A 26,903-nucleotide genomic window follows, 5' to 3' on the forward strand; every position below is an offset into this window, starting at 1 on the left:
ACTTAGAAATCCTCCTGCCTCTGCCTCCCAAGTGCTGGGATTAAAGGCGTGCGCCACCACCGCCTGGCATTATCTTTTATTTTTGAGATCAGGACATCTCAATATATAGCTTGGCTGGCCTTGAACTTGTGATTCCCCCTGCCTCCATCTCCTGAGTGATAGGATCCCCATTGTGCATACCATGCCTGGCTATAACTTTCCTAAATGGCAAACATGTCACATGTTTCCCATGAGTTCTTTAGGAATTATTAAGAGCTTTCTTTTGTTTGTTCGCTAACTTAATATTTACAAATGACTCAAGAAAAATATATGTATTATGTTATATTTAGAAAACGCTAAATAGGATTTTATCTGTATAGTACCTGGGGGGCTAAGGCAGGAGGATGACTCTGAGTTTGAGGCCAGCCTCAGATACATCATGGGAGCCTGGAGAGAGAGAGAGAGAGAGCGCATTATATCCATACAGTTGGATCACTTAAACAAACCCATTCTGCTAGTGCTTGCTTTTTTTTGTAGTTTTAAACTATAGTGCTTAAACATATATATTTTATGTAATTACTGATAAGGTAAGATTTTTGTTGACATTTCATGTGCTTAAGTATTTTTTTCTATCACCATCTTCTTTCATGTCATCTAGATATTCCAAGATGTGTAGGTTTAGTGTGCTGTTTGAATTCTCCTTTTGACTTAAATATCATTATGTATTATTCTTTATTTCTTCATGTGGATTTGAGTTAGTATTCAGTGTATTTTTATTTCAGCCTGAAGGATTCTTAGTAGTTCTTGAAGGGTGAATGTGTTAGACGCTAGTTTTAGATGTTTTAGTTCTGGAAAGACATTCATTTTTCCTAAGGATTTAATTTTAGTGTGCGTCTGTGTGTGTGTGCGTGCGCGCACTCGCTTGTACTCGCACTCGCTTGTACTTGCACATGTACAAGAATGCAGGTGTCCTCAAAGTCAGCATCACAAAAGACCTCAAGAGCTGGAGTTCCAGGTGACCATGAACCACCTAATGTAGGAGCGGGGAAACCAGGCCTGGGCTCTCTGCAAGAGCAGCATGTGCTCTTAACCAGTGAGCCACAGCCCCAGCCTCTAATGGAATATTTTTAAGGATGATCTTTTCCTTCCACTCACTCACTGAATATATTGTCTCTCTACCTTACAGAATTCTTGTTTTCTGATTAAAAGCACCTGTTAATCTCAGTACCTTTCTGATAAAGATGAGTGGCTGTTATCTTGATTCCTAGATTCCTTTTGTCATTTTATTTTGATGTGTGTGTGTGCTGATGCTATCTTTAAGTTTGTCTTTGGAATTGACTTCTTGCATATGCACATTAATTTTAGAGCCAGTATTTATTTTATTTTTTTTAAATTATCTCATATACTTGAGATTATAATATATCATTTTCCCCTTCCCTTTCTTCCCTCCAAACCCCTCCCTCCTGCTCTTTTCAAATTCATGGCTTCTTCTTTTCATTAATTGTGTTTTATATATATATATGTATGTGTGTGTGTATATATATATATATATAACAATTAATATATATAAAACACAATTTATATATATATACATATGTGTGTGTATTCATTCATACATACGTACATATAATTTTTAGATACATAAATAGGACCTGCTCAGTCTGTATAATGTTACTTGTGTTGTGCTTTCAGAGCGTGTCATTTGGTAATGGATACCCACTGTACGCTCCCTGGGGAGCACTGCTTCTCCCTCTCTCTGCATTCCTTAGTTGCCAGTGCTTCTTTGCAGGGTAGCATCCTCCCAGTTTCCCTGTGGACTCTGGCATGTCTATTGCTGCTGTTGTCCTTGTTTAGCTCATGTTTAGGTAGCCGTGCTGGGTGTAGCTTCTGACATTACCGAGGCAAATCTTACAGCAAGTTCCATGATCCTCTGTCTCAGCACCTTTCTGCCCCCTTTGGCTCAAGGAGAAGGCTTAGTTTTGAGAGTGTTCTATAGATATATCCACTGGGACTGCATGCTGACTGACTGTTGTTTCCTATAATGGTCTCTGAGAAGTTTCTTTGATGGGGAATGAGGATGCACTAACCTGTGCGCATAAGGACAAATGTTTAGGATGAAGCTAGAGGTTGTGCAGGTTTAGTGAAGTGGTGGCTGTTGGCTCTCCTCTACAATCCAAAACTCACTAACCCTGGGTAGTGTCGGGGTTTTTGTACTAGCCATGATTCCCCTGTTGTTGAGTGACCTTGAGTCTAATTAGGGAGCTGTTGGGAACCACAGGGAACCCCTGCTGCAGGCTTAGGGTTGCTGAGCATGCTGGTCTCTGTTATGGCTCACAGGTGTCATATCTGCGTAGGACTGTTGCTTATCTCCATCCTTGGAAGCTTGCATGACACCTTCTGGTACCATGAAAGCTAGTCCTCCCGGGGGAAGCATTCTCTCAGGAGCCTCTAGGCCTGTGTCTGAAGTGCATAGGTTTGATTCTGTATTAGGGACTTACATTCCACCTCTAGGGGGCAACCAAGGGCAATAGCACTCAATAGTCTGTGATGTTGGGGGAGTCTCTTGGATAGTTCTGAGTAACACCTCAAAAGAGGCTTTCTCATGCCTGGCACTAGACTTTGGAAGGAGCATTGCCAGCCCAAATGGGAAATTTTCATTTAAACCATTTATACACAGACCTATGGATACTACAGTGTTTAGTTTGTTTTTGTGTTTGTTTGTTTAGGTAGGTAGTTAATAGTATCATTCCTTGTGGCCTTTTCAGTCATCCTAATTTTGACTGTACCTCTCTCCTGCTTTTGTATTTATCTCCTTCCCACCTCCCTAGTTCGTGCCCCTCACCTTTTCCATTTTTCCCTATCAGATCCTGTGTGCCCTGCTGTTCTCTCTGTTGCTCCTGACCCTACCGCCCTAGCAATGGTCCCTTTTTGTATTTCGTGTTTCTGTAGTTTTCTACACTATGTACTCGTATCTGGAGAGTTGAAGCTTGAAGCCCCAGATCAAGGGCAGCGTGATGTCCGTCTTTCTGAGTCTGGTTCCCCTCAGTCAGTATAACATTTTCTAGTTCCACCCACTTACTGTAAAGGCCATGGTTTCATTTTTCTTTGCTGGTGAGCAGTATTTCCAGGTGTGCGTGTGTCTCGTTTTCCTCATCCCTTGAGCAGCTGAAGGACATTAGGGTTGTTTCCGTTTCCCGCTGTTGTGAACAGAGCAAGAACAAGAACCATGTTGGACAAGCATGTCCAAGAACCATGCCGAGCGAGCGAGTGTGTGTCTGGGAAGTAGGGTATGCGGCTCCTTTGGGAAGGTGCCAAGGAGTAGTACAGCTGGCTCACGTGGTAGATTTACTCCAGCCTTTTGAGAATTCTCCACAGATGGGAGATTGCCAGAGGGGCCTAACCAGTTTGCCATCCCACCAATAGTGAGGGGGGTTCCCTTTGCCCCACACTCCCTCTACTGTTCCTTGTCTGTTGTGTTGTTGATCTTTGTCACTGTGCCTTGGGTGTGATGAGTCCTCAAAGTTGGTTTGATTTGTATTTTCCTAATTGCTACAGAAAATGAACATTTTTTTAAAATATTTTTTAGCTTTTTGTTTTTTCTTTCTTTTAAGAACTCTCTGTTTAAGTCCCAGCCCTGCCTACCACCTTTTTAAAAATAAGTTTGTCTTTTTGACTCTTTTGTTTTTGAGTTCTTGGTTGTTTTTTGGTTTTTTGTGTTTGTTTGGTTGGTTGGTTGGTTTTTCGAGATAGGGTTTCTCTGTGTAGCCCTGGCTATCCTGGAATTCACTCTGTAGACCAGGCTGGCCTTGAACTCAGAAATCCACCTGCCTCTGCTTCCCAAGTGCTGGATTAAAGGCATGCACCACCACCACCCCTTTGTCAGATGTATAGTTGGCAAAGATTCTCTCCCGTTCTGTGGGCTTCCTCTTCACCTAGTTGACTGTTTGTTGAGGTGTGCAGAAGCCTTTTATCTTATGAAGTCCCACTTTTCCCTTGTTGGCTTTCCTATACCTTCTTCATGCAAGCTATTACCTGTGTTTTCTTCTGGCAGTTTCAGGTTTAACATTTAGGTCATTATTTCTTAAATAGTCCCCCCCCCCTCTCTCTCTCCTTCCCTCCCTTCCTTCCTTCCTTTCTTTTTTCAGACAGGGTCTCACTGTGTATTCGTGATCCCTCTGTGACTTGGCCATCTGTGTGCTGGCATCACAGGTCTGCACAACCACACCTCTTGAGCTATCATTCTGACCCCGTGTCCTTCCTTTCCTCCTGAGACCCCAGCATGTGTATTAATGTGCTCTATGACATTGTCTCCGAGGTCTCAATTGACTGGGCCTCAGATTTGCTGGTTCCTTCCTCTACCATAGAGAATCTGCTGTTCAGCACTTCTCATACATTTTTATCTTACTCAGTACTTTTATTTATTTTATGTATGTGAGTACACTGTATCTATCTTCAGACACACCAGAAAAGTGCATCGGATCCCATTATAGATGGTTGTGAGCCACCATGTAGTTTCTGGGAATTGAACTAAGAGTCAGTGCTTTTAACCTCTGAGCCATCTCTCCAGCCCATCTTACTCAGTCTTTAACTGCAGAATTTTGTGTCCTTTGGCCACTTTGTTGCTATTTTCTATTTGACTGTACATCATATTCCCAGTCTTCCTTCAGTTTGGGGGCATTATCTTTGTTTTTTAAGACTGCAGCTGGACTAGGCAAAAAGGATGGCATTTGGGCAAGTGAAAATCACAAAGTATGCCTACTGACAACATCACAATCATCCTTATCATTATTATTTACTTCTAAAACCAGTGTTCAGTCTTGACGTCTGATCAGAAGCTAATACAAGTTGAAATATGGTTTATCTGAGATGTTTAGGACCAAAACTGCTTCAGATTTTGTATTGTAGATTACAGAATTCTTGCTTAGGTCTCAGCAGAATCCAAGGTTTTGAGCATCGTTGTTGGGACAGAAAAAATTTCAGATTTTATATTTTCTAATTAGGGATGCTCATTAGGGATACTATTATACAACAAGAGAAAATACCACTCAAATATAACTTATTTAACAAGATGGAGAGATGGTTCAGCAGTTAAGAACACTGGCTGCTCTTCCAGAGGACCTGGGTTCAATTCCCAGTACCTATGTGACAACTCACAACTGTTTTAAACTCCTCTTCCAGGGGATATGACATCCTCATATAGGCATACAAACAGGCAAAACACCCATGTACATAATTTAGAAAAAATAAGCAAATTGTTTAGTGGAGCTAGAGAGATGGCTCAGGGGTTAAGAGCACTGACTGCTCTTCCAGAGATCCTGAATTCAGTTCCCAGACAGCTCACAACTGTCTGTAACTCCAGTTCCAGGGGATCTGATACTCTCACACAGATATACATGCAGGCAAAACACCAACACATGTAAAATAAGAATAAACAAATCACTTTTTAAAAAGAGTTTATATACCTGAATGTATAATTAAACCTTAAGATAAAGGGTTTAGTTTAGTTTTTTGTTGTTGTTTTTTTGTTTTGTTTTAATTTTATCATTTGTTAGGGGTTTGTCTGAAACTCTGAAAACCTTTTCATCTCTTCTAAAATATTTCTTAGTGCAACATATGGGCGTCAAGTTTTAGCTAGATGACTTTTGATGTAACTTCAAGTGCCATTTACATAAACATGCAAGGATGACTTGTAATCATGACTATTCATGTAAAAGTGCCTGTGTTTCTCTCTTCTAGGTATGTAAAAGAAGGAGATACAGTGTCTCAATTTGACAGCATCTGTGAAGTTCAAAGTGACAAGGCCTCTGTCACCATCACCAGCCGTTACGATGGCGTCATTAAGAGGCTCTATTACAATCTAGACGATATCGCTTATGTGGGGAAACCACTGATAGACATTGAGACAGAAGCTCTAAAGGGTAAGCAGGTCTGCTGCGTTCCTTACTGCTTTCCTTTTGTTGCTGAATCCCAATATAAAATGGTCCCTGCCCAGCGTGGTGGCACACACTTATAATCCCAGACCTGGAGTGGTGGAGTCAGGAGGAATATGAGTTTGAAGCCAGCTTAGGATTGTAATCATTAGTTCCTGAGAGAGCTTCTTGCTTCATTGAACATTAAAGTTCCCAGAAGGTACACTACATAGGGAGTTTAAAGCTATCCTTAGCTACAGAGAAACTCTGTTTCAAATAGGATAATTCTCAGTTATGGAATCTGGGTTGGAGATTTAGAACAGAAAATTAGGAAAACTGAAAAGATTTTTTTGTGATACCTGATTATCTTTCAGTCCAATACCACAGCAAAACCTGTACAGTAAGACTTCATTTGTCTGATGTGTACCTTCTGGAAACTTAAATGTTCAATGAAGCAAGAAGCTCTCTCAGGAACTAATGATTACAGTCCAGAACACTGGTCAATAAGAGCACAAACTGGAGTCTAGAAAAGTTAAATCTAACACAGTAGGATTGCAGGTTCATGTCTCAGATCTAGAGTCCTCCCTGGCTTGGCCTCCCTGCAGATGGCCAGTGGTGACACATCTTAGCAGGACTTTGTGTAGGAGCAGGTGTCACCTCTGAGACCCAAGAATGGAGAGAGAGCTCCAGGGTTACAGGAGAGAGAGCACACCTGTGACGACCTAAGGACAGCTCACTCGGCCCCGATCCTTAGAAATTCCACAGCATGTCTTAGTGTTGCCACCCCCAGGACCAGCTTTCTAGTCACAGGACTCTGGGGGCCCTCAAACCATAGCAGCACTGACATGTGTGTTCATACTTTTCTATAATGTACATGTGCATTCTGCCTGGTGGAGGTTATGAAAGCCAAACTTCCTCAGAAGTAGAAGAGGGAAAAAAGAAAATCAATGAAAATGAAGAGACTTGTGAGTTAGCAGCCATGGCACTTACACATGGATGTGACTAAAGGAAATTCATTATGAGAACCATACACAGGAAAACAGAATGTTAGCCAGTCCCAGCAGTGGTAGAGATGGCTTCCTATCTTAGAAGTTGGGTCCCCTGGAGCTGGAGTTGCAGATAGTTGTGAGCCACATGGTGCTAGGAGCTGAATCGCAGTCCTCTGCAATGCAATATATGCTCTCAACTCTTAGCCATCTCTCTGGCCCCTAGTCCAGCATTTCGGGACTAAAAGTTGAAAGATCAGGAGTTCAGGGTCATTCTTGGTTACAGTGTGAGTTCAAGGTTTGCCTGGGCTACATAAAACCTTTACTGAAAAACAAAACAGTACCAGACATTGGTTGGTTCTCTCCCCCGCCCCTCTCGACTTTGCCCAGCACTGAGATTTTGTATGACCTTCCCCTGTCTTTTGTAGGATCAGGAATGCCAGGAGAACATTCCACCACCAAACAATAGCTCTAGCCCTGTTTCCCATCTGAGGCAGTCCAGAGTTAATCCTAGACCAATAACTGTGAAGAGTGTGTGTGTGCGCACGCGTGTGCGTGCGCATGTGCCATGTACTTGCTCATGTATGTATGTGAGCATGCATGTGGAAGTTGATATCCGATGTCTTCCTCAATCACTTCCCACCTTATTTGATGCACTGCGTCTCACTGAATCTAGAACTCATCAGTCCAGTCCTGCTTACTGGGCAATGAACTCCAGATATGTTTGTTTCCCCCGTCTTCCCTCCATGCTGGGGTCACTGACACTGCAACACCTGGCATTTATGGGGTGCTGAGGAGCCAAACTCCAGTCCATATGGCTTGCATAACAAGCGCTTTACTGACACAGCCCTCTGGCCAGCCCCGCCACTAAGCTTTTGAAGAGACGTTTTTGACTGAAGTTGTCTAACCTTGCTTCCAGATTCAGAAGAAGATGTTGTTGAAACCCCGGCTGTGTCCCATGAAGAGCACACTCACCAAGAGATAAAAGGCCAGAAAACACTAGCAACGCCTGCAGTTCGTAGGCTGGCAATGGAAAACAATGTAAGTCTTCCTAAAATTGAAGTCTGACACCACATAGAAAGTATACATTTGTATCTATGAAAAAAAAAAAGTTCTCTGTGAAGTGGTTTAAGCTGTAATTAATGAAATCAGTAGTAATTGTGGCCCAGAAGCACCTGAGAGGGGCAGAGATGGCTGGACTGTTCCCAAGCATCTGCTGCTCCCACAGGGCCATGGTGGGTAGCTCACAACCTCTACCATCACCTCCTGCTCTACTGTATCTGATACCCTCTTCTGGCACCTAATAACAGTCATTCACGCCATTAAAAATGAATCTTAAAAAAAGCACTGGGAAGAAACAGCAGGACAGTATGAAGTTAGCACTTCATATTAATTGAATAATGTGGTGTCTTTTTCCTTTCCTGGAGCCCAGTAGCAGTAGTAGTTAACATTTCTTAGATATTTCTAAATACCAGTGTTTGGGGGCTGGAGAGATAAGCTGGCTTAGGCAGTGAAATGCTTACTACACAAAGCTGAGGCCCCCCCATCACTCACACAAGAAGCCTGGCATGGTGGTACGCGTGTGTAATTCCAACATTCAGGATGGAGAGCTTAGAGGAGCCCTAGGGCTCACTGGATAACAACCAGTTTGGTCTCAGTTGGCAAACTTGAGATGTAGTGAGAGACCCTGTCTCGAAAAAATAAGTTCTTAAGAAATGACACCAGAGGTTGGCCTCTGACCTCCACATGCACAGGCTCAGGTGTGAACGTGTACCCATACTCGCATGAACACACTCACACAGGAACACATCAAACACACATACATGTACACACCAGTATTTTAGTTTGGGTCAGCTAGAGGCAAAACTTGGATGCCTGTGATTAATTTCTTAAAGAAGCAAAAGTCTGTAAAGGGAAGGAGAGGCTAGCAAAGGGGAGACTAAGAATGGGACAGAAGTGGACATGGTAACAAAGCTCTACCAAACCACACTGTGCTGAGACGGGAAATTTGTGTTGTCTTTGTCCATCTGTCAGTTACTCAACTCTCCCTAACTCCAACAACATCCCCCCAAATAAACCACCTTCTAAAGAAGAAATGTTTGAATTGGCTCCTAGTCGCCTGGTTTTCAGTCCATGAGCAATCGGCTCCCCTTGTTTTAGGTGTGCGGTGGTGCAGCACATCCTGGTAGGCGTGCACGGAGGAGGAAGCTTACTCTCCTCAGAGCTGGGACCGGAAAAGGTCACCCACAGCCCTCTTTGATGACACACCCATAGTAACTGTAAAATCTCCCCATAGACTCCAACTCAAAGTTTCTACGTTGTCCTGACTCCACTAAATTAAACCAGTCCTTTATTTTATTTATTTCTTATGTTTATGTATGTATGCTTTTTTTTTTTTTTAAAGATAGGGTCTCATTATGTGGTCCAAGCTGGCCTCAAATCACTATATAGCCCAGGCTATCCTCATCATCTCTATTCTTCTACCTCAGTCTTCAGAGCACTTGAATTATAGGCAATCCCCACTGTACTCTGCTGAGCTCCAGCCTTGAATTCAGACCTTGGGGGACATTACATATTCAAACTGTAGCCTGTTCTGTGATGGGTGGCATGATGGATAACAGGCCAAGCAGCATGGCTCCCTGACACTGATAGGAATTTAGATGCCTCAATTAACCTCACAGATAAGGAGCTACTGTGAGACCTACAGTGGAAGAGTTGCCAACACAATTACTCAGCCAACTGTGCAGTGAGGCCAGAGTTTACCAGAGATGGCTGCCTCTGAGCCACAGGTGCCACTCAGCAGCCTTCCCATCTATTATCTCAAGCATGTGCGCGTCGGGCCCCAGACAGCTCAGATTCTTACAACAGCCCTCCAGGGTGTTTGGATCCTCACCTTTGCTGGTGACGAAGGAGAGAGAGCTATGTTAACTTGTCCAAGCCCAAAGTAAATAGCAGACCTGGGAGACTGAGGCAAGTTCTGTTTACACAGCTGAGTTCTTCCCACTCGGCTCAGTGATGCAGAGAATTTCTGAGAAAAGTAGTTGTTACCATGGGGTAGGAGTGTGGGGGAAGAACACCCAAAAGCGTGCATTGTGCACATGTGTAATTGAACCGTAGAAGTGTTAGAACAGTTCTGCTTGGGGGAGAACGCTGTTCAGTACTTTGTGATGTGTTCTGCCTTGTGTGCTCAAGGGCAGATGGCCCACAAACTGATTTACACCCCTAACCCATTTTAGGGGCAAGTTTTAAATAGAGGCTGTGTATCTAGGACTCAGCTGGCACTTGCTACTGTACCCCAGCCTGCCCTTAAATTCACAATCCTCCTGCTTCTGCTTCCTAAAAGGTAAGATTATAAGCCTGGGTTACCATGCTTGACTTCTCTGTGGCTTTTCTTTACACTCATATTTTGGTTTTGGTTTTTTGTTTGTTTTTTAATTTATTCTTCTGATTCACTCCACCCGTGCCACAGCTTCCCCTCCCAGATCGTGTTGTCCCCCAATCCTCAGCCCAGATCCACTCCTCCTCACTTCCCTTCAGAAAAGTGCAGGCCTCCCAGAGACATCAGCTGAGCACAGCATAACAAAAATGATAAGCCTAGGCACAAACCCTCATATCAAGGCTCGGCAAGGCAACCCAGTAGGAGGAAAAGAGTCCCTGGAACAGGGGAAAAGAGTCAGAGACACACCCATCCCCACTGTGAGGAGGCCCACAGAAATACCAAGCTTACAACCATAACACATGCAGAGGACTAGTGCAAACCATGCCTCTCCGTGATTGCTGCTTCCATCTCTATGAGCTCCTGTGAGCCCTGCTTACTTGGTTCTGTGGGCCGCGTTCTCCTGGTGTCCTTGACCCCTCTGGCTCCTACACTTTTTCCTGTCTATCTTCTGTGGGGTTTCCCTAATTCACACGGGAGGGATCTGCTGGAGCTCTCCAGTTTGGGGTCTCTTTCCACCCAGTGTGTGGCTGTGGTCTCTGCACCCACTCCCATCAGCTGCCAGAGGAAGCCGCTCCGATGACACTGGGCAAGGCAACTGGCTTCGTCAGGGTTCTAGTCCTGCACAACATCATGGCCAAGAAGCAAGTTGGGGAGGAAAAGATTTATTCATCTTATACATTCATCTTATACTTCCACACTGCTGTTCATCACCAAAGGAAGTCAGGACTAGAACTCAAACAGGTCAGGAAGCAGGAGCTGATGCAGAGGGATGTTATTTTACTGGCTTGCTTCCCCTGGCTTGCTCAGCCTGCCTTCTTATAGAACCCAGGACAACCAGCCCAGAGATGGCACCACCCACAGTGGGCCCTCCCACTGTTGATCACTAGTTGAGAAAATGCCTTACAGCTGGTCTTATGGAGGCTTTTCCTCAAGGGAGGCTCCTTTCTCTGTGATAACTCCAGCCTGTGTCAAGTTGACACACAAAACCAGCCAGTACAGTAACTGATCACACTCATATCTTTTAGAGATCAATACATATTAATTATACAAAATAATTGAGTTTCATTAATAAGCAATAAGAATTATATGAGAAGGACTGTTAGAGAGATGACTCAATGGTAAAGATCCCCTGCTGCTCTTCCAGAGGACCCAGAGTTGATTCACAAAACCTACATGTCAACCAACAGCTGGCTGTCACTCTGGTCCTAGTGAATGTGGTACTCTCTTTTGGCCTCCTTAGGCACCAGGGATATGCATGGTACACAGATAGGCATGCAGGCAAGACACACAGAACAAAGAAATAAAACTTTATTTAAAAAAAAAAAAAAAGACTTATGAGAGAGCAGAGCATGGTGGCCCACACCTCAGGAGGCAGAGGCAGGTGGATCTCTGTGAGTTCAAGGCCATACTGATCTACAGGTAAGTTCCAGACCAGCTAGGACTATTCAGGGAGACCTATCTTTAAAAAAAAAAAAAAAAAAAAAAGGAAACAAAGAGACAAAGGATTATGGGGAGATTTAGAGACTTGGAGATATAAATGGGCAAACAACAGTGTGTGTAAAAGTAACACCTGCTTACACAGAGGTCCTGGGGCTTCTTAAATGAAGAAAAGGCTCCTCAAACGAAGTTACTGGGAACAATTTTTACCTTTAAATGATTCCACTTCTTTATATTTATTTATTTATTTTTTTTTTTTGGTTTTTCAAAACTGGGTTTCCCTGTATAGCCCTGGCTGTCCTGGAACTCACTCGTTAGACCAGGCTGGCCTCGAACTCAAATCTGCCTGCCTCTGCCTCCTGAGTGCTGAGTCTGGGCATGCACCATCACCTCAGCATTTTGGCTCCATCTTTAAACACTTATGGTAGGTTTATTTTTAACATTAAAATGTGTTCTGTTTTAGATTAAGCTGAGTGAAGTTGTTGGCTCAGGAAAAGATGGCAGAATACTTAAAGAAGATATCCTCAACTTCTTGGAAAAGCAGACAGGAGCCATACTGCCTCCCTCACCAAAATCTGAAATCACCCCATCACCACCACAGCCCAAAGAAAGGACCTTTCCCACACCGATATCTAAGCCTCCAGTGTTCACAGGCAAAGACCGAACAGAGCCTGTAACAGGTAACCGTAATAGCAGTAATATGAAGCAGTGATGATTTATTTTGGGGAGTTACCTCAGGAGATGCATGTTCATCATATGATATTTTTGATTGTCTTTTGAGCCTGGGTCTCACTGTGTAGCCCTAGAACTCAAAAGGTAGACCAGGCTGGCTTCATACTCACAGAGATCTTCCTGCCTCTGCTTCCCCAGCACTGGGATTAAAGGCACGGACCATCACACCTGACTTTCAATTCTTACTAACAGAAAATTTCAAATTCATCATAAAATTGTGATAATGCAATGGTACAGTTTTTCTGTTTTGTATTTAAAAACTATTATCAGAATTGTATAAAACGATTGAGTTTCTTCTAGGCTTCCAAAAGGCAATGGTCAAGACCATGTCTGCAGCCCTGAAGATTCCCCACTTTGGGTATTGTGATGAGATTGACCTTACTGAGCTAGTTAAGCTTCGAGAAGAACTGAAGCCTGTCGCTTTGGCTCGTGGGATCAAACTCTCCTTCATGCCCTTCTTCTTAAAGGTGAGTTTCACTCATTCCACCAGGGCCCCCGAGGGAGGGTGCTACTTTGTTTTGTAAAGATGTAGCAGGTTAGAATTAAAGTACTACTTTATTCCATATCATCAGACTTGGGGAAAAAAGTCCAAATCCACCATCTCTTTGATTCATAGGAATTTATACAATTGAAATCTGTGTTGTAGTTTCATCTGCTTACCTCATTTTTAAAGATTTATTTTATGTTTAAGTTACATTTACCTGTTTATTTAGTGTGCACAAGTATACATCTGTGTGTTTGTGTGCTCCAGTGCACTTAACAGGACAACTTGCAGGGGTCTCTTTTCTCCTTCCACCTTGGGAGTCCAGGGATTGAACTCAGGTTGTCTTGCCAGCCCAAGAGTTATTTTATTTGTTTGCCTGCCTGCCTGCCTGCCTGCCTGCCTGCCTGCCTGCCTGCCTGTCTGTCTGTCTGTCTGTTTGTTTTTGAGGCAGAGTTTCACTGTGTGTCCCTGGCTGGCCTGGAATTTAGGACGTAGACTACATTCAAGCTCAGAGATCAACCTGTGCCTGCTTCCCAAGTGCTGGGACTAAAGGTGTATACCACAATGCCTGGCTGTTTATTTTTGAATTGTGTGTGTGTGTGTGTGTGTGTTTGAGTATATGTTCATGTAAGTGTGTGTGTGTGTGTGTGTGTGTGTGTGTGTGTGTGTGTGTGAGTGAGTATATGTTCATGTAAGTGCCTACAGAGGCTAAAAGAGGGTTTCAGTCAGATCTCCTGGAGCCAGAGTTAACAAGCAGTTCTGAGTCACTCCGTGTGGGTCCTCTGTGGGAGCAGCACATGCCCCTAAGCACAGAGCTGTCTGCCTCCCCACTTGAAGCTAGGAAGAGAACTGTGCTGGCAGTTGAGGAAAGCCTGAGAGGGGAAGAGGACAGGTCTGGTTTGAGCTGAAAGGAGATGTGAAGTGGCTGCACATCACGGTGGTAGCTATTTCTATGTATCCAGGACACTCACAAGGAGGCTTCTGAGAATGTTTCTAGTGCTGGGTCCTTGGGACCATCCACTAGCAGTGAAATTCTCATTAACAACCACTGCAAAGCATCTACTGTGTCAGGCTTGGGTAAGCATGCTCCAGACAGTTATCCCTTAAATCTCAGAGTATTCCAGACATGTAGATATGATATTCTCCACTTTTCTCTGAAGAAAATTAGGCCTCAGAGAGGTTGACAATCTTCTCATGGATGTTAACAAATTGGAAAGCCACATTCTAGTCTGCTCTGGTCCTCCTCTGGCCTCTCCTCATTCAACATGGCTCCTCATGGCCTTTCTTCACAGTCTGCCAGGACAAATCACCTTTCACTCAAGTTGTATCATTTCCCGATTCTTTCAACAGTTCCCCTTCAGTGATTTTAGGATGGTTTCCCAGGTCCTTAGTGTGTCACACAAGTCTCTGCTGGCTACCTCTCCAGTCTCCTCAAAACCACTCTGTTTTAATCACACTGAGCTATACACAGTTATAGATTATACAGTTTGACCTGAAATACCCACCAGGTCTTTCTCTTTCTCCCTCTCTTCCTCTCTCTCCCTCCTTCCCTCCCCCTCCCTCTTTCCCTCTATCCTTCCCCCCACTCTGTCTCTGCCTCTGTCTCTCTCTTCTCTCCCTATTTTGTTTTGTTTGTTGTTTTTGCAACAGTTTCACTAGATAGCCCAGGCTGGCCTGAAACTCACAGTCCTGCCCCAGCTTTCCAAGTGCTGAGATTACAGGCATGAGCTATCTCTCCTGGCTTCCTCTTTCAAATAACTGTGCATCTGAAATATGGAATCAGTTCAGATATGGACTCCCGAAACCCTCTGTGGCTCCCACTGTTACCACATGCTGTTGTTGCCCACTGTAGTGCATTTTAGTGCACTGCCATTGTTAGCCTGGTTCCCTTCTCCAGATATTGAGCCCTTGAGACACAAAGCATTCTCTTTTAGCATCTGCCCTACAAATAGATAATCTCTAGGCATGGGAGGTTGTGGATGTCTCCAAATGAAAGAGGAGCATCTGGAGTCTGTTAAGGGATATAGAGTCACCTATAGAGGTGTCACTCAGTTGTGTGAATGAGAGGGCAGCTCAGGGCTTTACAGCAATAGGTAGAACCTGAGTTTTCAAAGACAGTGGTGATAGCACAAGCTCCTTAGAAGACAAATAACTGTTTTCCATTACTATATAGCAAATTAACTATCCCCAAATTTAATGGAGTAAAATATCAGTTGTTTATGGATTCTCATGAGCTAAGCTGGGTATAAGTCTGCGACCTTGGCAGAAATCTCGCCTTTCTGCAGAAACTTGCAAGTTGGCCAGAGGATGGCTGCTGTAGGAAGGCCCCAGCAGGGATGGCCCCTTCTCTTCTGTATTGTCTCCCTTCTCCTCAGCATGCTCCTCTGTTTCAGTCCTGGAGCAGGTAATGAGAAATGGCAGAAATGCTCAAGCTCTTTTGTTCCTAAGGTCTGCTTCATGGAGCTTATTCTGCCCACTGACCAAAGCAAGTCACATGACTTTAAGCTGGAAACTTAAAAGATCACTACCAAAGGGCGCAGGTGCAGGGCTATACCGGACCGCGGGATCTAGTTATTCTGTGGGTTTCGAGGGAAACTAGACCTGGAATAGAATGAGCGGAAAAAAGGAGAGGAAGGCCTTGCAAATCTTTTGTCAAAGCCTCATTTATTAATGACCAGTGGCCAGTATATATACGTTACAGAAAAAGAAAATGAGGAGGGGGTGAGGGGAATTCTCAGCAGATGACAAGTCACGTAAGCAGGCGGGGGTTACAACAAGAGGCACAAGACTGAGGTCACGTAGGCAAGTGACCTCCGCTTCAAGGTCAGCAGAGTCTGGTAGCTAGGTATGAAGAAGGCAGAAGAGCTGTAGAGCCCTCCCTGTTGAGGTATTTTGGTATTTCCTGTTAATTCTCTGGGTCTTTCTGGAGGCAAGCACTGGGAGGTTCTGTCCTAGCTAAAGTCCTTGAGTGAGGGAAGCCTTTTCTAACTATTGTGGACTGTCCTAAGGAATGTGCTTGACCTCTATTGCTGGCTCTGAGGAAAACCTGTCTAGCAAGGCAGAATCCTTGAGAGAAATTCCAAGCTAAGGACAGCTTGGTATTAAACTAGGATCCTGGTTCTCAAGCCTCTTGGCTCCAGGGTGTCTCCTCCAGAGCTGAGATTAGCAGCGGGTCAAGCCAGAGAGTGCTTTTGGTTTCCAACACAGGGCATCATGAGAAGCTGGAGTCATGACTTCAGCCTCCACACTCAGAGACAAGGAAATGCTTTAAGCAGATAGGTAACCGTTTATTTCTCAAAGGTTAAACAGGATAGTTAGTAACAGGCTGTTAGCGTAGTAACTACAGGGCCTTGAGTTTTCCTAAGGCACTGCAGAGGCGAGACCTGTGGGCTTTAGCTGAGATGTGTGGGGCTGGATAGGAATTAGAGATGCTGAGATGGTCTGGTACGAGGCAGGCGGCCTGCAGAGAGAGGATGTGATAAAGAAGGCTGAGGACAGTTTTGCCCCTCAAGGAAGCCGGGGGCTGATTATGGCCTGAAAGAGAGAACTGGAGAAGGGGAAGTAGATGAAATGTGGGGTGGACTGTTGGAGAAAGTCCCCAGTTAGGGGAGGGCTTCCAGGAAGACTGGCAAGAGAGCACCACCCTGTGTTCCTGACCCTCCCCGGTCTACCTCTCAGGGAAAGACCTGGCCCTTTTGAAGCCAGGGTGGACCAAATCTTACACAACAGGATCTCTTTCACCACTATGCTTCTTCATTCTTATAGCCAAATGAACAGTCTCTGGGTATTTTCAAAATTGAGTTTTGTGAATTTTATTTTAAATTTAAATGTAAATTTTAAAGCCTTTAAAAAATACTACAAAGTATGAAATGTGGAGGGGCGTGTAACCTAATCCCTGGACATATATATATATATATCTTGTATTTCCATTTGCAAAAATATTATACTCAAAACCCCATTTCTATTGGTAGTACTTTTGACTAACTTTAGGTGTGGAGTTTTATTTGGTTGTTGTTTGAAACAGGGTGTCTCTATTGTAGTTCCTGGCTGTCCTGAACTTGCTCTTGTAGAACAGTCTGCTTTGGACACTGCTCTGTTGCTGTGAAGAGATACCATAACCACAGCCTGTTGTAACTAAACTAATCACCGTGGAAGTTCTCTATCCAAAGCCTCACTTTGGAATAGATTTGATTTGGGGGTGTGCTATCAAGACCCCCAGCCAGATCAAGTAACAAGTAATGCAACAAACGTAAAGAACTCAAAAAGATTAGACAGGGGCCATGGGAGAGAGAATTCTTTTTTTTTTTTTTTAGATTTTATTTATTTTATGTATATGAGTACACTTTAGCTGTCTTCAGACACATCAGAAGAGGACATCAGATTCCATTACAGATGGTTGTGAGCCACCATGTGGTTGCTGGGATTTGAATTCAGGACCTCTAGAAGAGCAGTCAATGCTCTTAACCGCTGAGCCATCTCCTAGCCCAAGAATTCTTTTAAGAATAACCTTAAGCATCTTTATTTTGCTGTTTTAAGTTTTTAAAATTATTATTCAGTTTTTTATTCTTCAACAGTGTCATATATTTATGCAATAAATTTATCTTTGAAATGTAACGGAAGGTATGGCCAATCAAATGCAATGTTAACCTTGTTAGATGGTGATGTGCAGCAAAGAATGTCATGAACATTTAGGATCAGGGAGACATTTTGGAATTATGGAAATCAGCAGGAGAGAACAATATGAAGACAAAGGAAGTTTAAAGAGCAGGGGAAAGAGTGAAGGGGCAAACAGGAATGTGTGCCTGCCAGCAGGTAGGCTCTGCCAGCTCTGCCCTTGACCAGGCCAAGGGCTCCTGTGGCACACTGGCCTCTAATGGTCGCTTTGAAATCACTGCCATGTGCTCCTTCTACACAGAGAAATGGCCTGCAGGCCTTTTGGTGCTTGAGTTCAGAGCCTTTTTTTTTTTTTTTTGAACTATTGGTTTGCTTCTCATAAAAATCTAAATCTACATGTTAGTGAGGAAATCAACTGGAATTGAGACAGCCTGCATGGTTATTTTGAAAATCCCCTTCCTGTTTGCAGGCGACCTGGCCATTTGTTTCTTCGCAGTTAGGGCAGCCTAGCTTCACTTTGTTAGAGGTGAGAGTTTCCAGAAGTGAGAGAGCTGGGTGCATGTGGCCTTGAGTTAGACTTCTCTTTCCCACTGCCTGTCTAGAGTTCTTCCATCACCTCCAGTCCTCCATTCCTACGTGAGGCAAGGATGTTCATGGAGACTTACCTTTCCCTCTGACAGGCTGCTTCTCTGGGACTACTTCAGTTTCCCATCCTCAACGCCTCCGTGGACGAAAGCTGCCAGAGCATCACCTACAAGGTTGGCTATGCATTTTGAAATCCCTTGACTTAATAGAACATAGGACACTCAAACACTGACCTTTTCAGATAGCAAAGAAAGGCACAGCATAGCCAATGAACTTAGGTTCAGTCTACTGGCTTTGCTTTCACTGCTTAATAATAATTTTGTTCAGGTGTGCAGTCTCCCTTTGAAAGCTCCAGAAAGTGGAGCTTTGTGAGTTCGAGGCCAGCCTGGTTTACAGAGAGAGTTCCAGGATATCCAGGGCTACACAGAGAAACATTGCCTGGAAAAACCAAAATAATAAAGAAACAAATAAATAAGTAGAACTGTAAAAGCATGAAGCAATGAAGAGTTGCCCTCGCTGCTCAACATCCCAAAAGAATCGCCTCAAGATTAAATTTCTGGACTTTGAAGAGAGCAATTTTTTAAAAGTATGTATAGGTAGGTGTGTATGTCTGCATATGGTATGTGCCCATGAGTGCACAGCCGTGGAGGCCAGAGGCCTTTGGAAGCTGGACCTGCAGCTGGAATGATGGACTGTAGTAAGCCTCCTCGTGCGGTGCTGGGAAGGTAATTTTGGTCTTCTGGAAGGGCAGTAAGTGCTCTTAACTACTAAGCCATCTCTCCAGCCCCAAAGACAGTAATTCATAATAATAATTTTTTTTTAAAAAATAGTACATTTGAATCCAGGTTGAGTGAGGTCTTCAGTTTGGAGTGAAAGTGTCTTAAGACATAATTCTTGTTAATTATTAATTCCTATATTCACTTCTCCTCAGCTCGTGGCCAGGTTAGGGGGATTTGAGGAGGTAGCTCAGTAGTAGTGCTGACGCAATATCACCAAAGCACAGAGACAAAAGGTGCACTTAGGTCGTGTAGGGATCAGGTCAAAACATTCAGTGTGCCTAACACAGTGGGCTGTACATTTTCATATTAATGCTTCCTAATTAAATGTAGCTTGTTTTAAAAACTTAGAAAAAATGTTTGCCTTCAATCCTGAGGCCTCAGATAATTTCCTGTTCACAATGATAGTCTTCCACGAATTCATTTGAGTAATACATATTTTTCTTTAATTTGCTCTTCTCTTTTTCATTTAAATATTGTGGATATCATCATAAGTCAATAGATATGATATGGTCATGTATTTCATCAGTGACTAGCAAATATTTTAATTGTTATGGAACCACATGATGCTGTCACCTGGTTAATTCCTTCATTCTTTTGCATTTATTTCCTTAGCCCCATTTTTATAAATACTAAATATGTCTTCTAAAACAATCTTTTAAGTTTGGTTAAGTTATTTTATTTTTCATGTATTTTATTGTGGGGAGGACACTGGTGCCGCGGCCCATGTGTGGAAGTCAGGACAATGCAGGGGGTCAGTGCTCTTCTTTCCCTGCACTCAGAGGGCAGCCAGCGCCTGTGTCCACTGCTCTCTAGTCCCCCCAAACCCTTCCTTCCAAGTTACTTCCACTCTAGTGAAAATAGTGACTTTTATTTTTTGGCCTTTTGGCTTTGTAAGATATGGTCTTTCCACTTGGCATAAGCAGGCTTCAAACCATCGCTCTTCCTTCCTCAGCCTCCTGAATATTCGGATTACAGCACACCCTACACTAGGTTGGCCAAGTAGTTCAGTATCTTTGTTTTAGAAGGCAGTAGAGTTTGTCTTTCCTTTGCTGTAAGCTTATGTATTAAAAGTTCTACTGAGGGCTGGAGAGATGGCTCAGCGGTTAAGAGCACTGACTGCTCTTCCAGAGGTCCTGAGTTCAATTCCCAGCAACCACATGGTGGCTCACAACCACCTGTAATGGGATCTGATGCCCTCTTCTGGTGTGTCTGAAGACTGCAACTCATATACATAAAATAAATACTCACATACATAAAATAAATAAGTAAACAACTCTTTTAAAAAAAAGTTCTACTGGGTAATTTTTACTTCCTAGGCTTCTCACAACATTGGGATAGCAATGGATACTGAGCTGGGGTTAATTGTCCCCAATGTGAAGAACGTTCAGGTACGCTCTGTATTTGAGATCGCCATGGAACTGAACCGACTCCAGAAACTGGGCTCTTCTGGTCAGCTCAGTACCACAGACCTTACAGGAGGGACATTTACTCTTTCCAACATTGGATCAGTAAGTCATACTGTTTACAGTTATAAGTGTAACTTGAATTTCTGATCACATGTTCCAATAAAATACAACTTGTAATCTATCAGGCATTCCCTGAAAACTAAATTTTCCCATTCTTCTCAGATTGGTGGAACCTATGCCAAGCCAGTGATATTGCCACCTGAAGTAGCCATCGGTGCCCTGGGAGCGATTAAGGTATGTGTAGTGAGAAACTGCAAGACAATTTCAGTTAAGTTGGAAGACTGAACAAGAAGAAGACTCGGTGTTGAAGGTTCTCTCCCACTTTGTGGTTTCCATTGGTGAAGGTTAGCTCGGACCGCCCTTTCCTTCCTTCTCTTGAACTAGATCAGAGGTCACTGTGCAGTCCTGGCTGGCTCCAATTCTGGGTCCTGTCACGCTGCTTACCTGCTGGGATTACTGGTGAATGCCACCACACCTGACAAAATGCTGTTTTCTTGGTCTTGAAGGCACTTGTATTTTGAACAGTAATCTAAGTGACTTAAAGAAAAATGATCAGTGGCCATGTTTTAGAACTTAGAATAGAGGTACAGGGCTATGACACTGTGTGTGTGTGTGTGTGTGTGTGTGTGTGTGTGTGTGTAGAGGTCAGAGGACAATTAAATAATCAGTTCTCTCCTTCTACCACGTGGGTTCTAAGGTTCAAACTCAGGTAACAAGGCTTGGCAGCAAGCACCTTTATCTGTTGAGCCATCTTTCTAGGCTTGCCTATTAAATCTAATGTTAGAACTTACATTTTGTATATTTCTTATTTATTAATAGCTAAGGGTTTTTGTGCTCTCTCTTCTCTCTCTCTCTCTCTCTCTCTCTCTCTCTCTCTCTCTCTTTCTCTCTCTCTCTCTCTCTCTCTGTGTATGTGTGTATGTCTTCATGTGCTCAGAGGCTAGAAGTGTGTGTGGGTGTTCTTCTTTGTCACTCTACACCTGTGACCCATTCCTTTGACCCATGATCTCTTGCTGAACCTGGAGCTCGAGATTTTTGGCTAGGCTGGCAGCCAGCAAGCCTGAGCCACCCTTCTGTCTCTGCCTGTCCTGTGCTGGGGTTGCCGGTGTGTGTAGGATCACCCAGGTTACTGCCTAGGTGCTAGGATCTGAATACTAGTCCTCACACTGGTCCAGCAACTCTTCTTAGTGCTGAGCTCAACCCTTTCTGTGGCCCCAGTAGCTGATTTTTAATGTACATTTTGCTTTTTTATCGCTTGCTTCTTGATACCACAGATGGAACTTGCACATGCTAGTCAAAAACTCTGTCAATGAGCTACTCTCAAAGCCCTTGTGTGTGTTTTTCAGAATAGCCCATCATGGCTATTTTCATTGTTAAGCTGGAGAAACCCTGCCTCTCATGACATGCTGTCTGTTACCTGCTCTGACAGTGACCACATCTCTCACCTGACCCCCCACAGTAGTTATCAGACTGGCTTTCTATTCCTCTAACACTCCCATCATGTCCCAGCTCCTTGTCAAATGTCCTTGGTGCCTTCAATGAGAAGTCCAAGTATTTTCCTTGTCCCAGTTCTCTTTTCCCTAAGAGTATGTAGTACATGGTTGCTGCTGGCCAGCCGATCTGGGCCTCCCTCAACCCGTGGGAGAAACGGGGGTCCTAGTCAGGTCGACAAGGCGTAGGCGAAGAAATGATGGCAGAGACGACACATGAAGTACAGGATCTGAATGTATTTCTTAGGAATGGCATCAGACTTTTACAGTCATTGCAAAAGAGAGATGGTTAATCTGGCAGCTCAATAGTTGAGGTACATCTGAGGCCATCTAAAACACACTGGGTCTAAAGCAGTAGCTCTCTCCTCTGAACTGGTGCTGCATCCCCCTGGCCCAAGCGCTCTGGGCCCAGGGCACTGCGGATTGCATGAATCTGAGTCCTAATCCATCTAAGTCCTAGTGCGAGTCTTCCTTGCAAGTCCTAGTCCAAGTCTTGCATGCGAATCCAAGTCCTCCTATACAAAGTGAAAAGCAGGCTTAAGTAGCATACAGCAAGTAGGGCAGATGACAAGAATCACTTAGGCAGGTAACACATCAAAGTCAGTGATCTTACTGACCAAGATCAAGTATGCAGTTGTGAAATGGGTGGAAGAGCAATGGTGTCCTCCCCGCTGGGGCTAATTTGGTATTCCTATGCTAATTCTCTGGGTCCTGCTGGAGGCAATGACTAAGAGGTTCTGACCTAACACTTCTAGCTAATGTCCTTGAGTGGAAGCCCTTCAATTACTCTCTAGTATGTAAAACAGTTCTAACTATTGTGAACTATCTATTGCCCTAAGGAATGTGCTTGACCTCTGTTGCCAGCTCTGGCAAGGCAGATTCCTTGAGAGAAATTCCAAGTTATGGACAGCTTGGTATTAAACTAGGATAGGTTGGTAACATTGTGTTGGCCAGGAAACAATGTCCAATCTTAGCCATTTACGAATCATTTCTTGGGGTACCTTTATGCCTAAATATGAGGGCGTGTAGACGATTGGAAAGACTGATCTGGAACACGTCTGAGTTAGGAGATACCAGCGACTGTCTGAACATCCAGGAGGCACAGAACTCCTTTTGGGTCCTTATTGCCTCTTATCCTTAATCAGGATTTTATTCCCGATATTTTGGATGTGACTGGAGTAGATGAGTGTGCGTGGCACATGGTAATTAGTAATGTTAACTATTTGAAATCTGGATGAAGTTTAATGTAATTATTATATGTGGGGCAGGAGCTCCCTTGAAAAAATTAAAACTTAAGATACGACCTCCCAAGGTTGGGGAAAATAGGAGGTAGCATTTTCAGAAGCCCTGGTGGATGCCCACTCATTGGCAAGGAGGAGGTGTTTTCTAAACCTTATTCTGCTGTTGCCAGATCTTCCTTCCACTATAAGCGAGTGAAAGTTTACCTTTGTTTACTTCTTATTCTCTATTATTTCTAGGCTCTTCCCCGATTTAACCAGAAAGGAGAGGTTTATAAAGCACAGATAATGAATGTGAGCTGGTCAGCTGATCACAGGGTCATCGATGGCGCCACCATGTCACGCTTCTCTAATTTGTGGAAATCCTACTTAGAAAACCCAGCGTTTATGCTGCTGGATCTGAAATAATGGCGAACAGGACATCTGTGAACTTTTCACATTTCCAAAGAGTATGTGAGGCCTAGCTGAGCCGGCACGTATTCTGGTTACAGTTGCATTAGAAATGGTTTGTGCTGCCTGGGTAGGGCCCTAAAGCACAGTATTTATCACTGACGCGTTAGGCTTTCTGCTGGAGAGGAGTGGTGGGTAACGATTCTCCTGGGTATCACATTGTATAGGTCAGAGGGGGGCTTCCATTATGGTGCTGAGATCTTTGTGTCAGTGAGTTGAAACAAGCAACAAAACAAAATTAATGTCACTAAATGTCACTAATGTCACTGAACAATGAGTAGTGGTGCACATGCGGTACTTGCCCTCTTCTCTTAACTGATTTTTTTTAAATGAAACTTTTAAATTATACTTAATTAGGGAAAGGAATTTATATACAAGTATGTTTTCACTTCCCTACAATCAAGGTAACTTGTACAAAATAAGTGCAATTCTGTTTATCTCTTCAGCTTATGAGAATATACTCTTGCCTTATGTGTAAAGTATCATCTATAAGTGTCTTATAACTATAAATTAGCATTCTTGAAAGGGGGACGTTATAAGTTGGCCTTATTATAGTTTACAACCAAAAAGGCCATTAAGAGTGGACGTGTAGAATGGATAGCTGTGTAGAGCTGGGGTAGAGCTTCAGCATCTTGCTGGGAAATACTTGACTTTGCAAACTCACTCTGTGATGTAAACCACCATAAGTATAGCACCACTGGCTTTTTTTCCTTTACTACTTAGAGATTTATTGCCTTTTGATTTCATTGATCTTCAGTTAAACAGGAAAAAAGGACTTGGAATCTGTTCTGTTCTCCCATCCCTCAGTAGGAGCATGAATAAGAAGAGCCAAATGGGAAATTATGGGCATAAAATTAGTTTATACAGAAATGCTACTAATGATCATCTTGAACAAGGTCTACTTTAATCAGATAACATCAGTATGAATCTAATTCAAGGCTGAAAAGGCCTTTATTCCCAGCACTTGAGAAACAAAGACAAGTGGATCTCTGTGAGTTCAAGGCCAGCCTGGTCTACAGAGTGAGTTCCCAGACAGCCAGAGCTACAAAGAGAGACCCTATATTTAAAAAAAAAAAAAAAAAAAACTAACTTAGGTTTGGGTTTTTTCTTCTAATATTATCTATTTAAATAGATCATGACAAAATTACTTATTTAAATGAAAGCTTTGTGGCAGGAAAAAAAGGGTCATTTTAGTGCCTACTTGAATTTTTTCCAAAAATGGAACTATGTTATAAATTTAGTAAATGCTGTTTGGTTGGAAATTCACATCATGAAATCCATTATTTTTACATAAAGAAAATTAACAAAAGAAAACCAATTCAGAACAGGCATTGTATCCCATAGGCCTGTAATCTGCACACTTGGGAGGCAAAGGCAGGAAGATCCATGGCAGAAGTCCATGTTAGGTCACATAGCAACTTCCTCCGAAGAAGGAAGAACTACAGGTAGCATGAAGAGTAACACACTGTTATCTATAATCTAAACATTGTTAGCATTCTGATGTATGTATCTGGATACATAGATAAGTATTCTTTTATAAAAATGAAATAATGTATCTACTATTTTATAATTTGATTTTTTTAAAAATTTATCCTTACATTGTGGATACCTTTATATGCCAATAAACAGTTCCACAGTATCTTTCTTTGTATGCCTTCATAGTAGTTCACTGTGTATATATTTTTTTATTATTTGTGTGTGTGTGTGTGTGTGTGTGTGTGTGTGTGTGTGTGCATGCATGCCACAGTTAATATATGAAGGTCAGAGGACAACCCATGGGGCTTGCTTCTCTCCTTCCACCAGGAGCCTCTACCTACTGAGCTGTCTCCCTGGCCCTCCTGCTCAGTGCTTGCTGTGATGGTTTCATTTCAGTGAGTCCCCCCCACCCCCCAAAGCTTGTGCTGCTGTCAGCTTTAACTGACCTATGCAGATCTGTCTGTGAGGTCTGGGATTTGAGGCTATTACAGAACGGGTGGACCACAGTTGAATGCTGCAGACAGCTTTACTTTCAGTGTACTTTTATACACAAATACAACAAAGAAAGCAATGATCCAGGGAAGGTTTGAGTTCAAAAACACATGTAAATAAACCCCAGTACACACGATTCCCTGGCACATACTATAGGTTTATATCTGAGGAAGCGCGAAAGCAAGGCAGAAAGCCATGAGGGCATGTCCTTTTACTAGGTAGGGTTCTATAGCTGTTTCTACATTCAACAAAAATAGACATGTCATATATATATATATATATGTATATATTCAGTTTTTTCAAGACAGGGTTTCTCTGTGTAGCCCTGGCTGTCCTGGAACTCACTCTGTAGACCAGGCTGGCCTCGAACTCAGAAATCCGCCTGCCTCTGCCTCCCAAGTGTTGGGATTAAAGGCCTGCGCCAACACTGCCCAGCTAAACATGTCTTATATATTAAGTACAAATGTGTGTTGCAGGTGGCATGGAATCGTGTCCAAGAACAATGCAGGGAACAGGTGCTGTGCCATTGTTTGCTATCTGTCATTCTTTGACCCCGTTGTGACATGTTGGTAATCCCAGATGCAAAGCCTTGGAAGGGAGGCCTTAGTTGGCCAGGTGCTTAAGACACAAGGTGCCACCTTGGTGAATGGGTTAACACGGGTTGTGGAGGAAGGACTTGAAGCTGTGAGTTCTGTCTCTTGCCTCCTCTCCCGTGATGCCGTCCACCATGCTGTGATGCAGTAGAAGGGCCCTCAACCAGATGTGGCCACTAACATTTGAATTTCCTGGACTGGAGAGTCATCTCTGTTCTTTAAAAAGTTAACCAGTCTCAACTATTTTGTTATAGCAACCCAAAATTGAAGACAAGAGTTTTGTTCCTTTCCTATGCATGCTTTTCGAAAAACTAGGATTGGGTCATTTCCTTAACTCTAATCATACTTGACAAACCATCTGACCCCATATCAGGACCTACTCTACCCCAAGGCCTCAAAAATCCTCCAGCCAAGTTCTTAAAAGACCTTTTCTTTATGGGGGTCCTAGCCAATAAGTAAAATAAAATAAATAAAAATGGAGACAGGCTCAAGAAACCCACAAAAGCCAGCTGAAGCACGACACGCACACACAGCTCTGGTATGAAGAGGCTGTCTATTTCGGGTTTTACGGAGTGCCATGTGGAGTGTTATAACTCAAAGCATGGGCACCAGCTATCGCTGGTGGTGAGAGGAGGCGGGAGCAAGGGACAGCAAGAATTTAGGTTCTAACAGCAACTAAAAAGGGAATTCTCAGGAAAAAGAAGAAATAACAGGTTATACATGGGGGAAAGCTGAGCAAAGGTAGGCAGGGGGT

At 43.3% G+C, this 26,903-nt stretch overlaps 1 protein-coding gene across 1 annotated transcript in view; it reads left to right on the forward strand.

Moving 5' to 3' along the window:
- The window catches only part of Dbt (dihydrolipoamide branched chain transacylase E2), a 38,489-nt gene extending 13,244 nt beyond the window's left edge, over positions 1-25,245 (forward strand). Inside the window, exons 4-11 of the mRNA XM_031375264.1 lie at positions 5,716-5,897; positions 7,794-7,915; positions 12,214-12,430; positions 12,783-12,949; positions 18,261-18,338; positions 20,261-20,452; positions 20,573-20,644; positions 23,379-25,245. Of these exons, the coding sequence (XP_031231124.1) occupies positions 5,716-5,897; positions 7,794-7,915; positions 12,214-12,430; positions 12,783-12,949; positions 18,261-18,338; positions 20,261-20,452; positions 20,573-20,644; positions 23,379-23,546 (1,198 nt within the window). The 3' untranslated portion in view covers positions 23,547-25,245. The remainder of the gene's footprint in view (positions 1-5,715; positions 5,898-7,793; positions 7,916-12,213; positions 12,431-12,782; positions 12,950-18,260; positions 18,339-20,260; positions 20,453-20,572; positions 20,645-23,378) is intronic.
- The last annotated feature ends 1,658 nt before the right edge of the window (positions 25,246-26,903 follow it).

The sequence above is a fragment of the Mastomys coucha genome, unplaced genomic scaffold, assembly GCF_008632895.1.
Source record: "Mastomys coucha isolate ucsf_1 unplaced genomic scaffold, UCSF_Mcou_1 pScaffold16, whole genome shotgun sequence".
Lineage (NCBI taxonomy): Eukaryota > Metazoa > Chordata > Mammalia > Rodentia > Muridae > Mastomys > Mastomys coucha.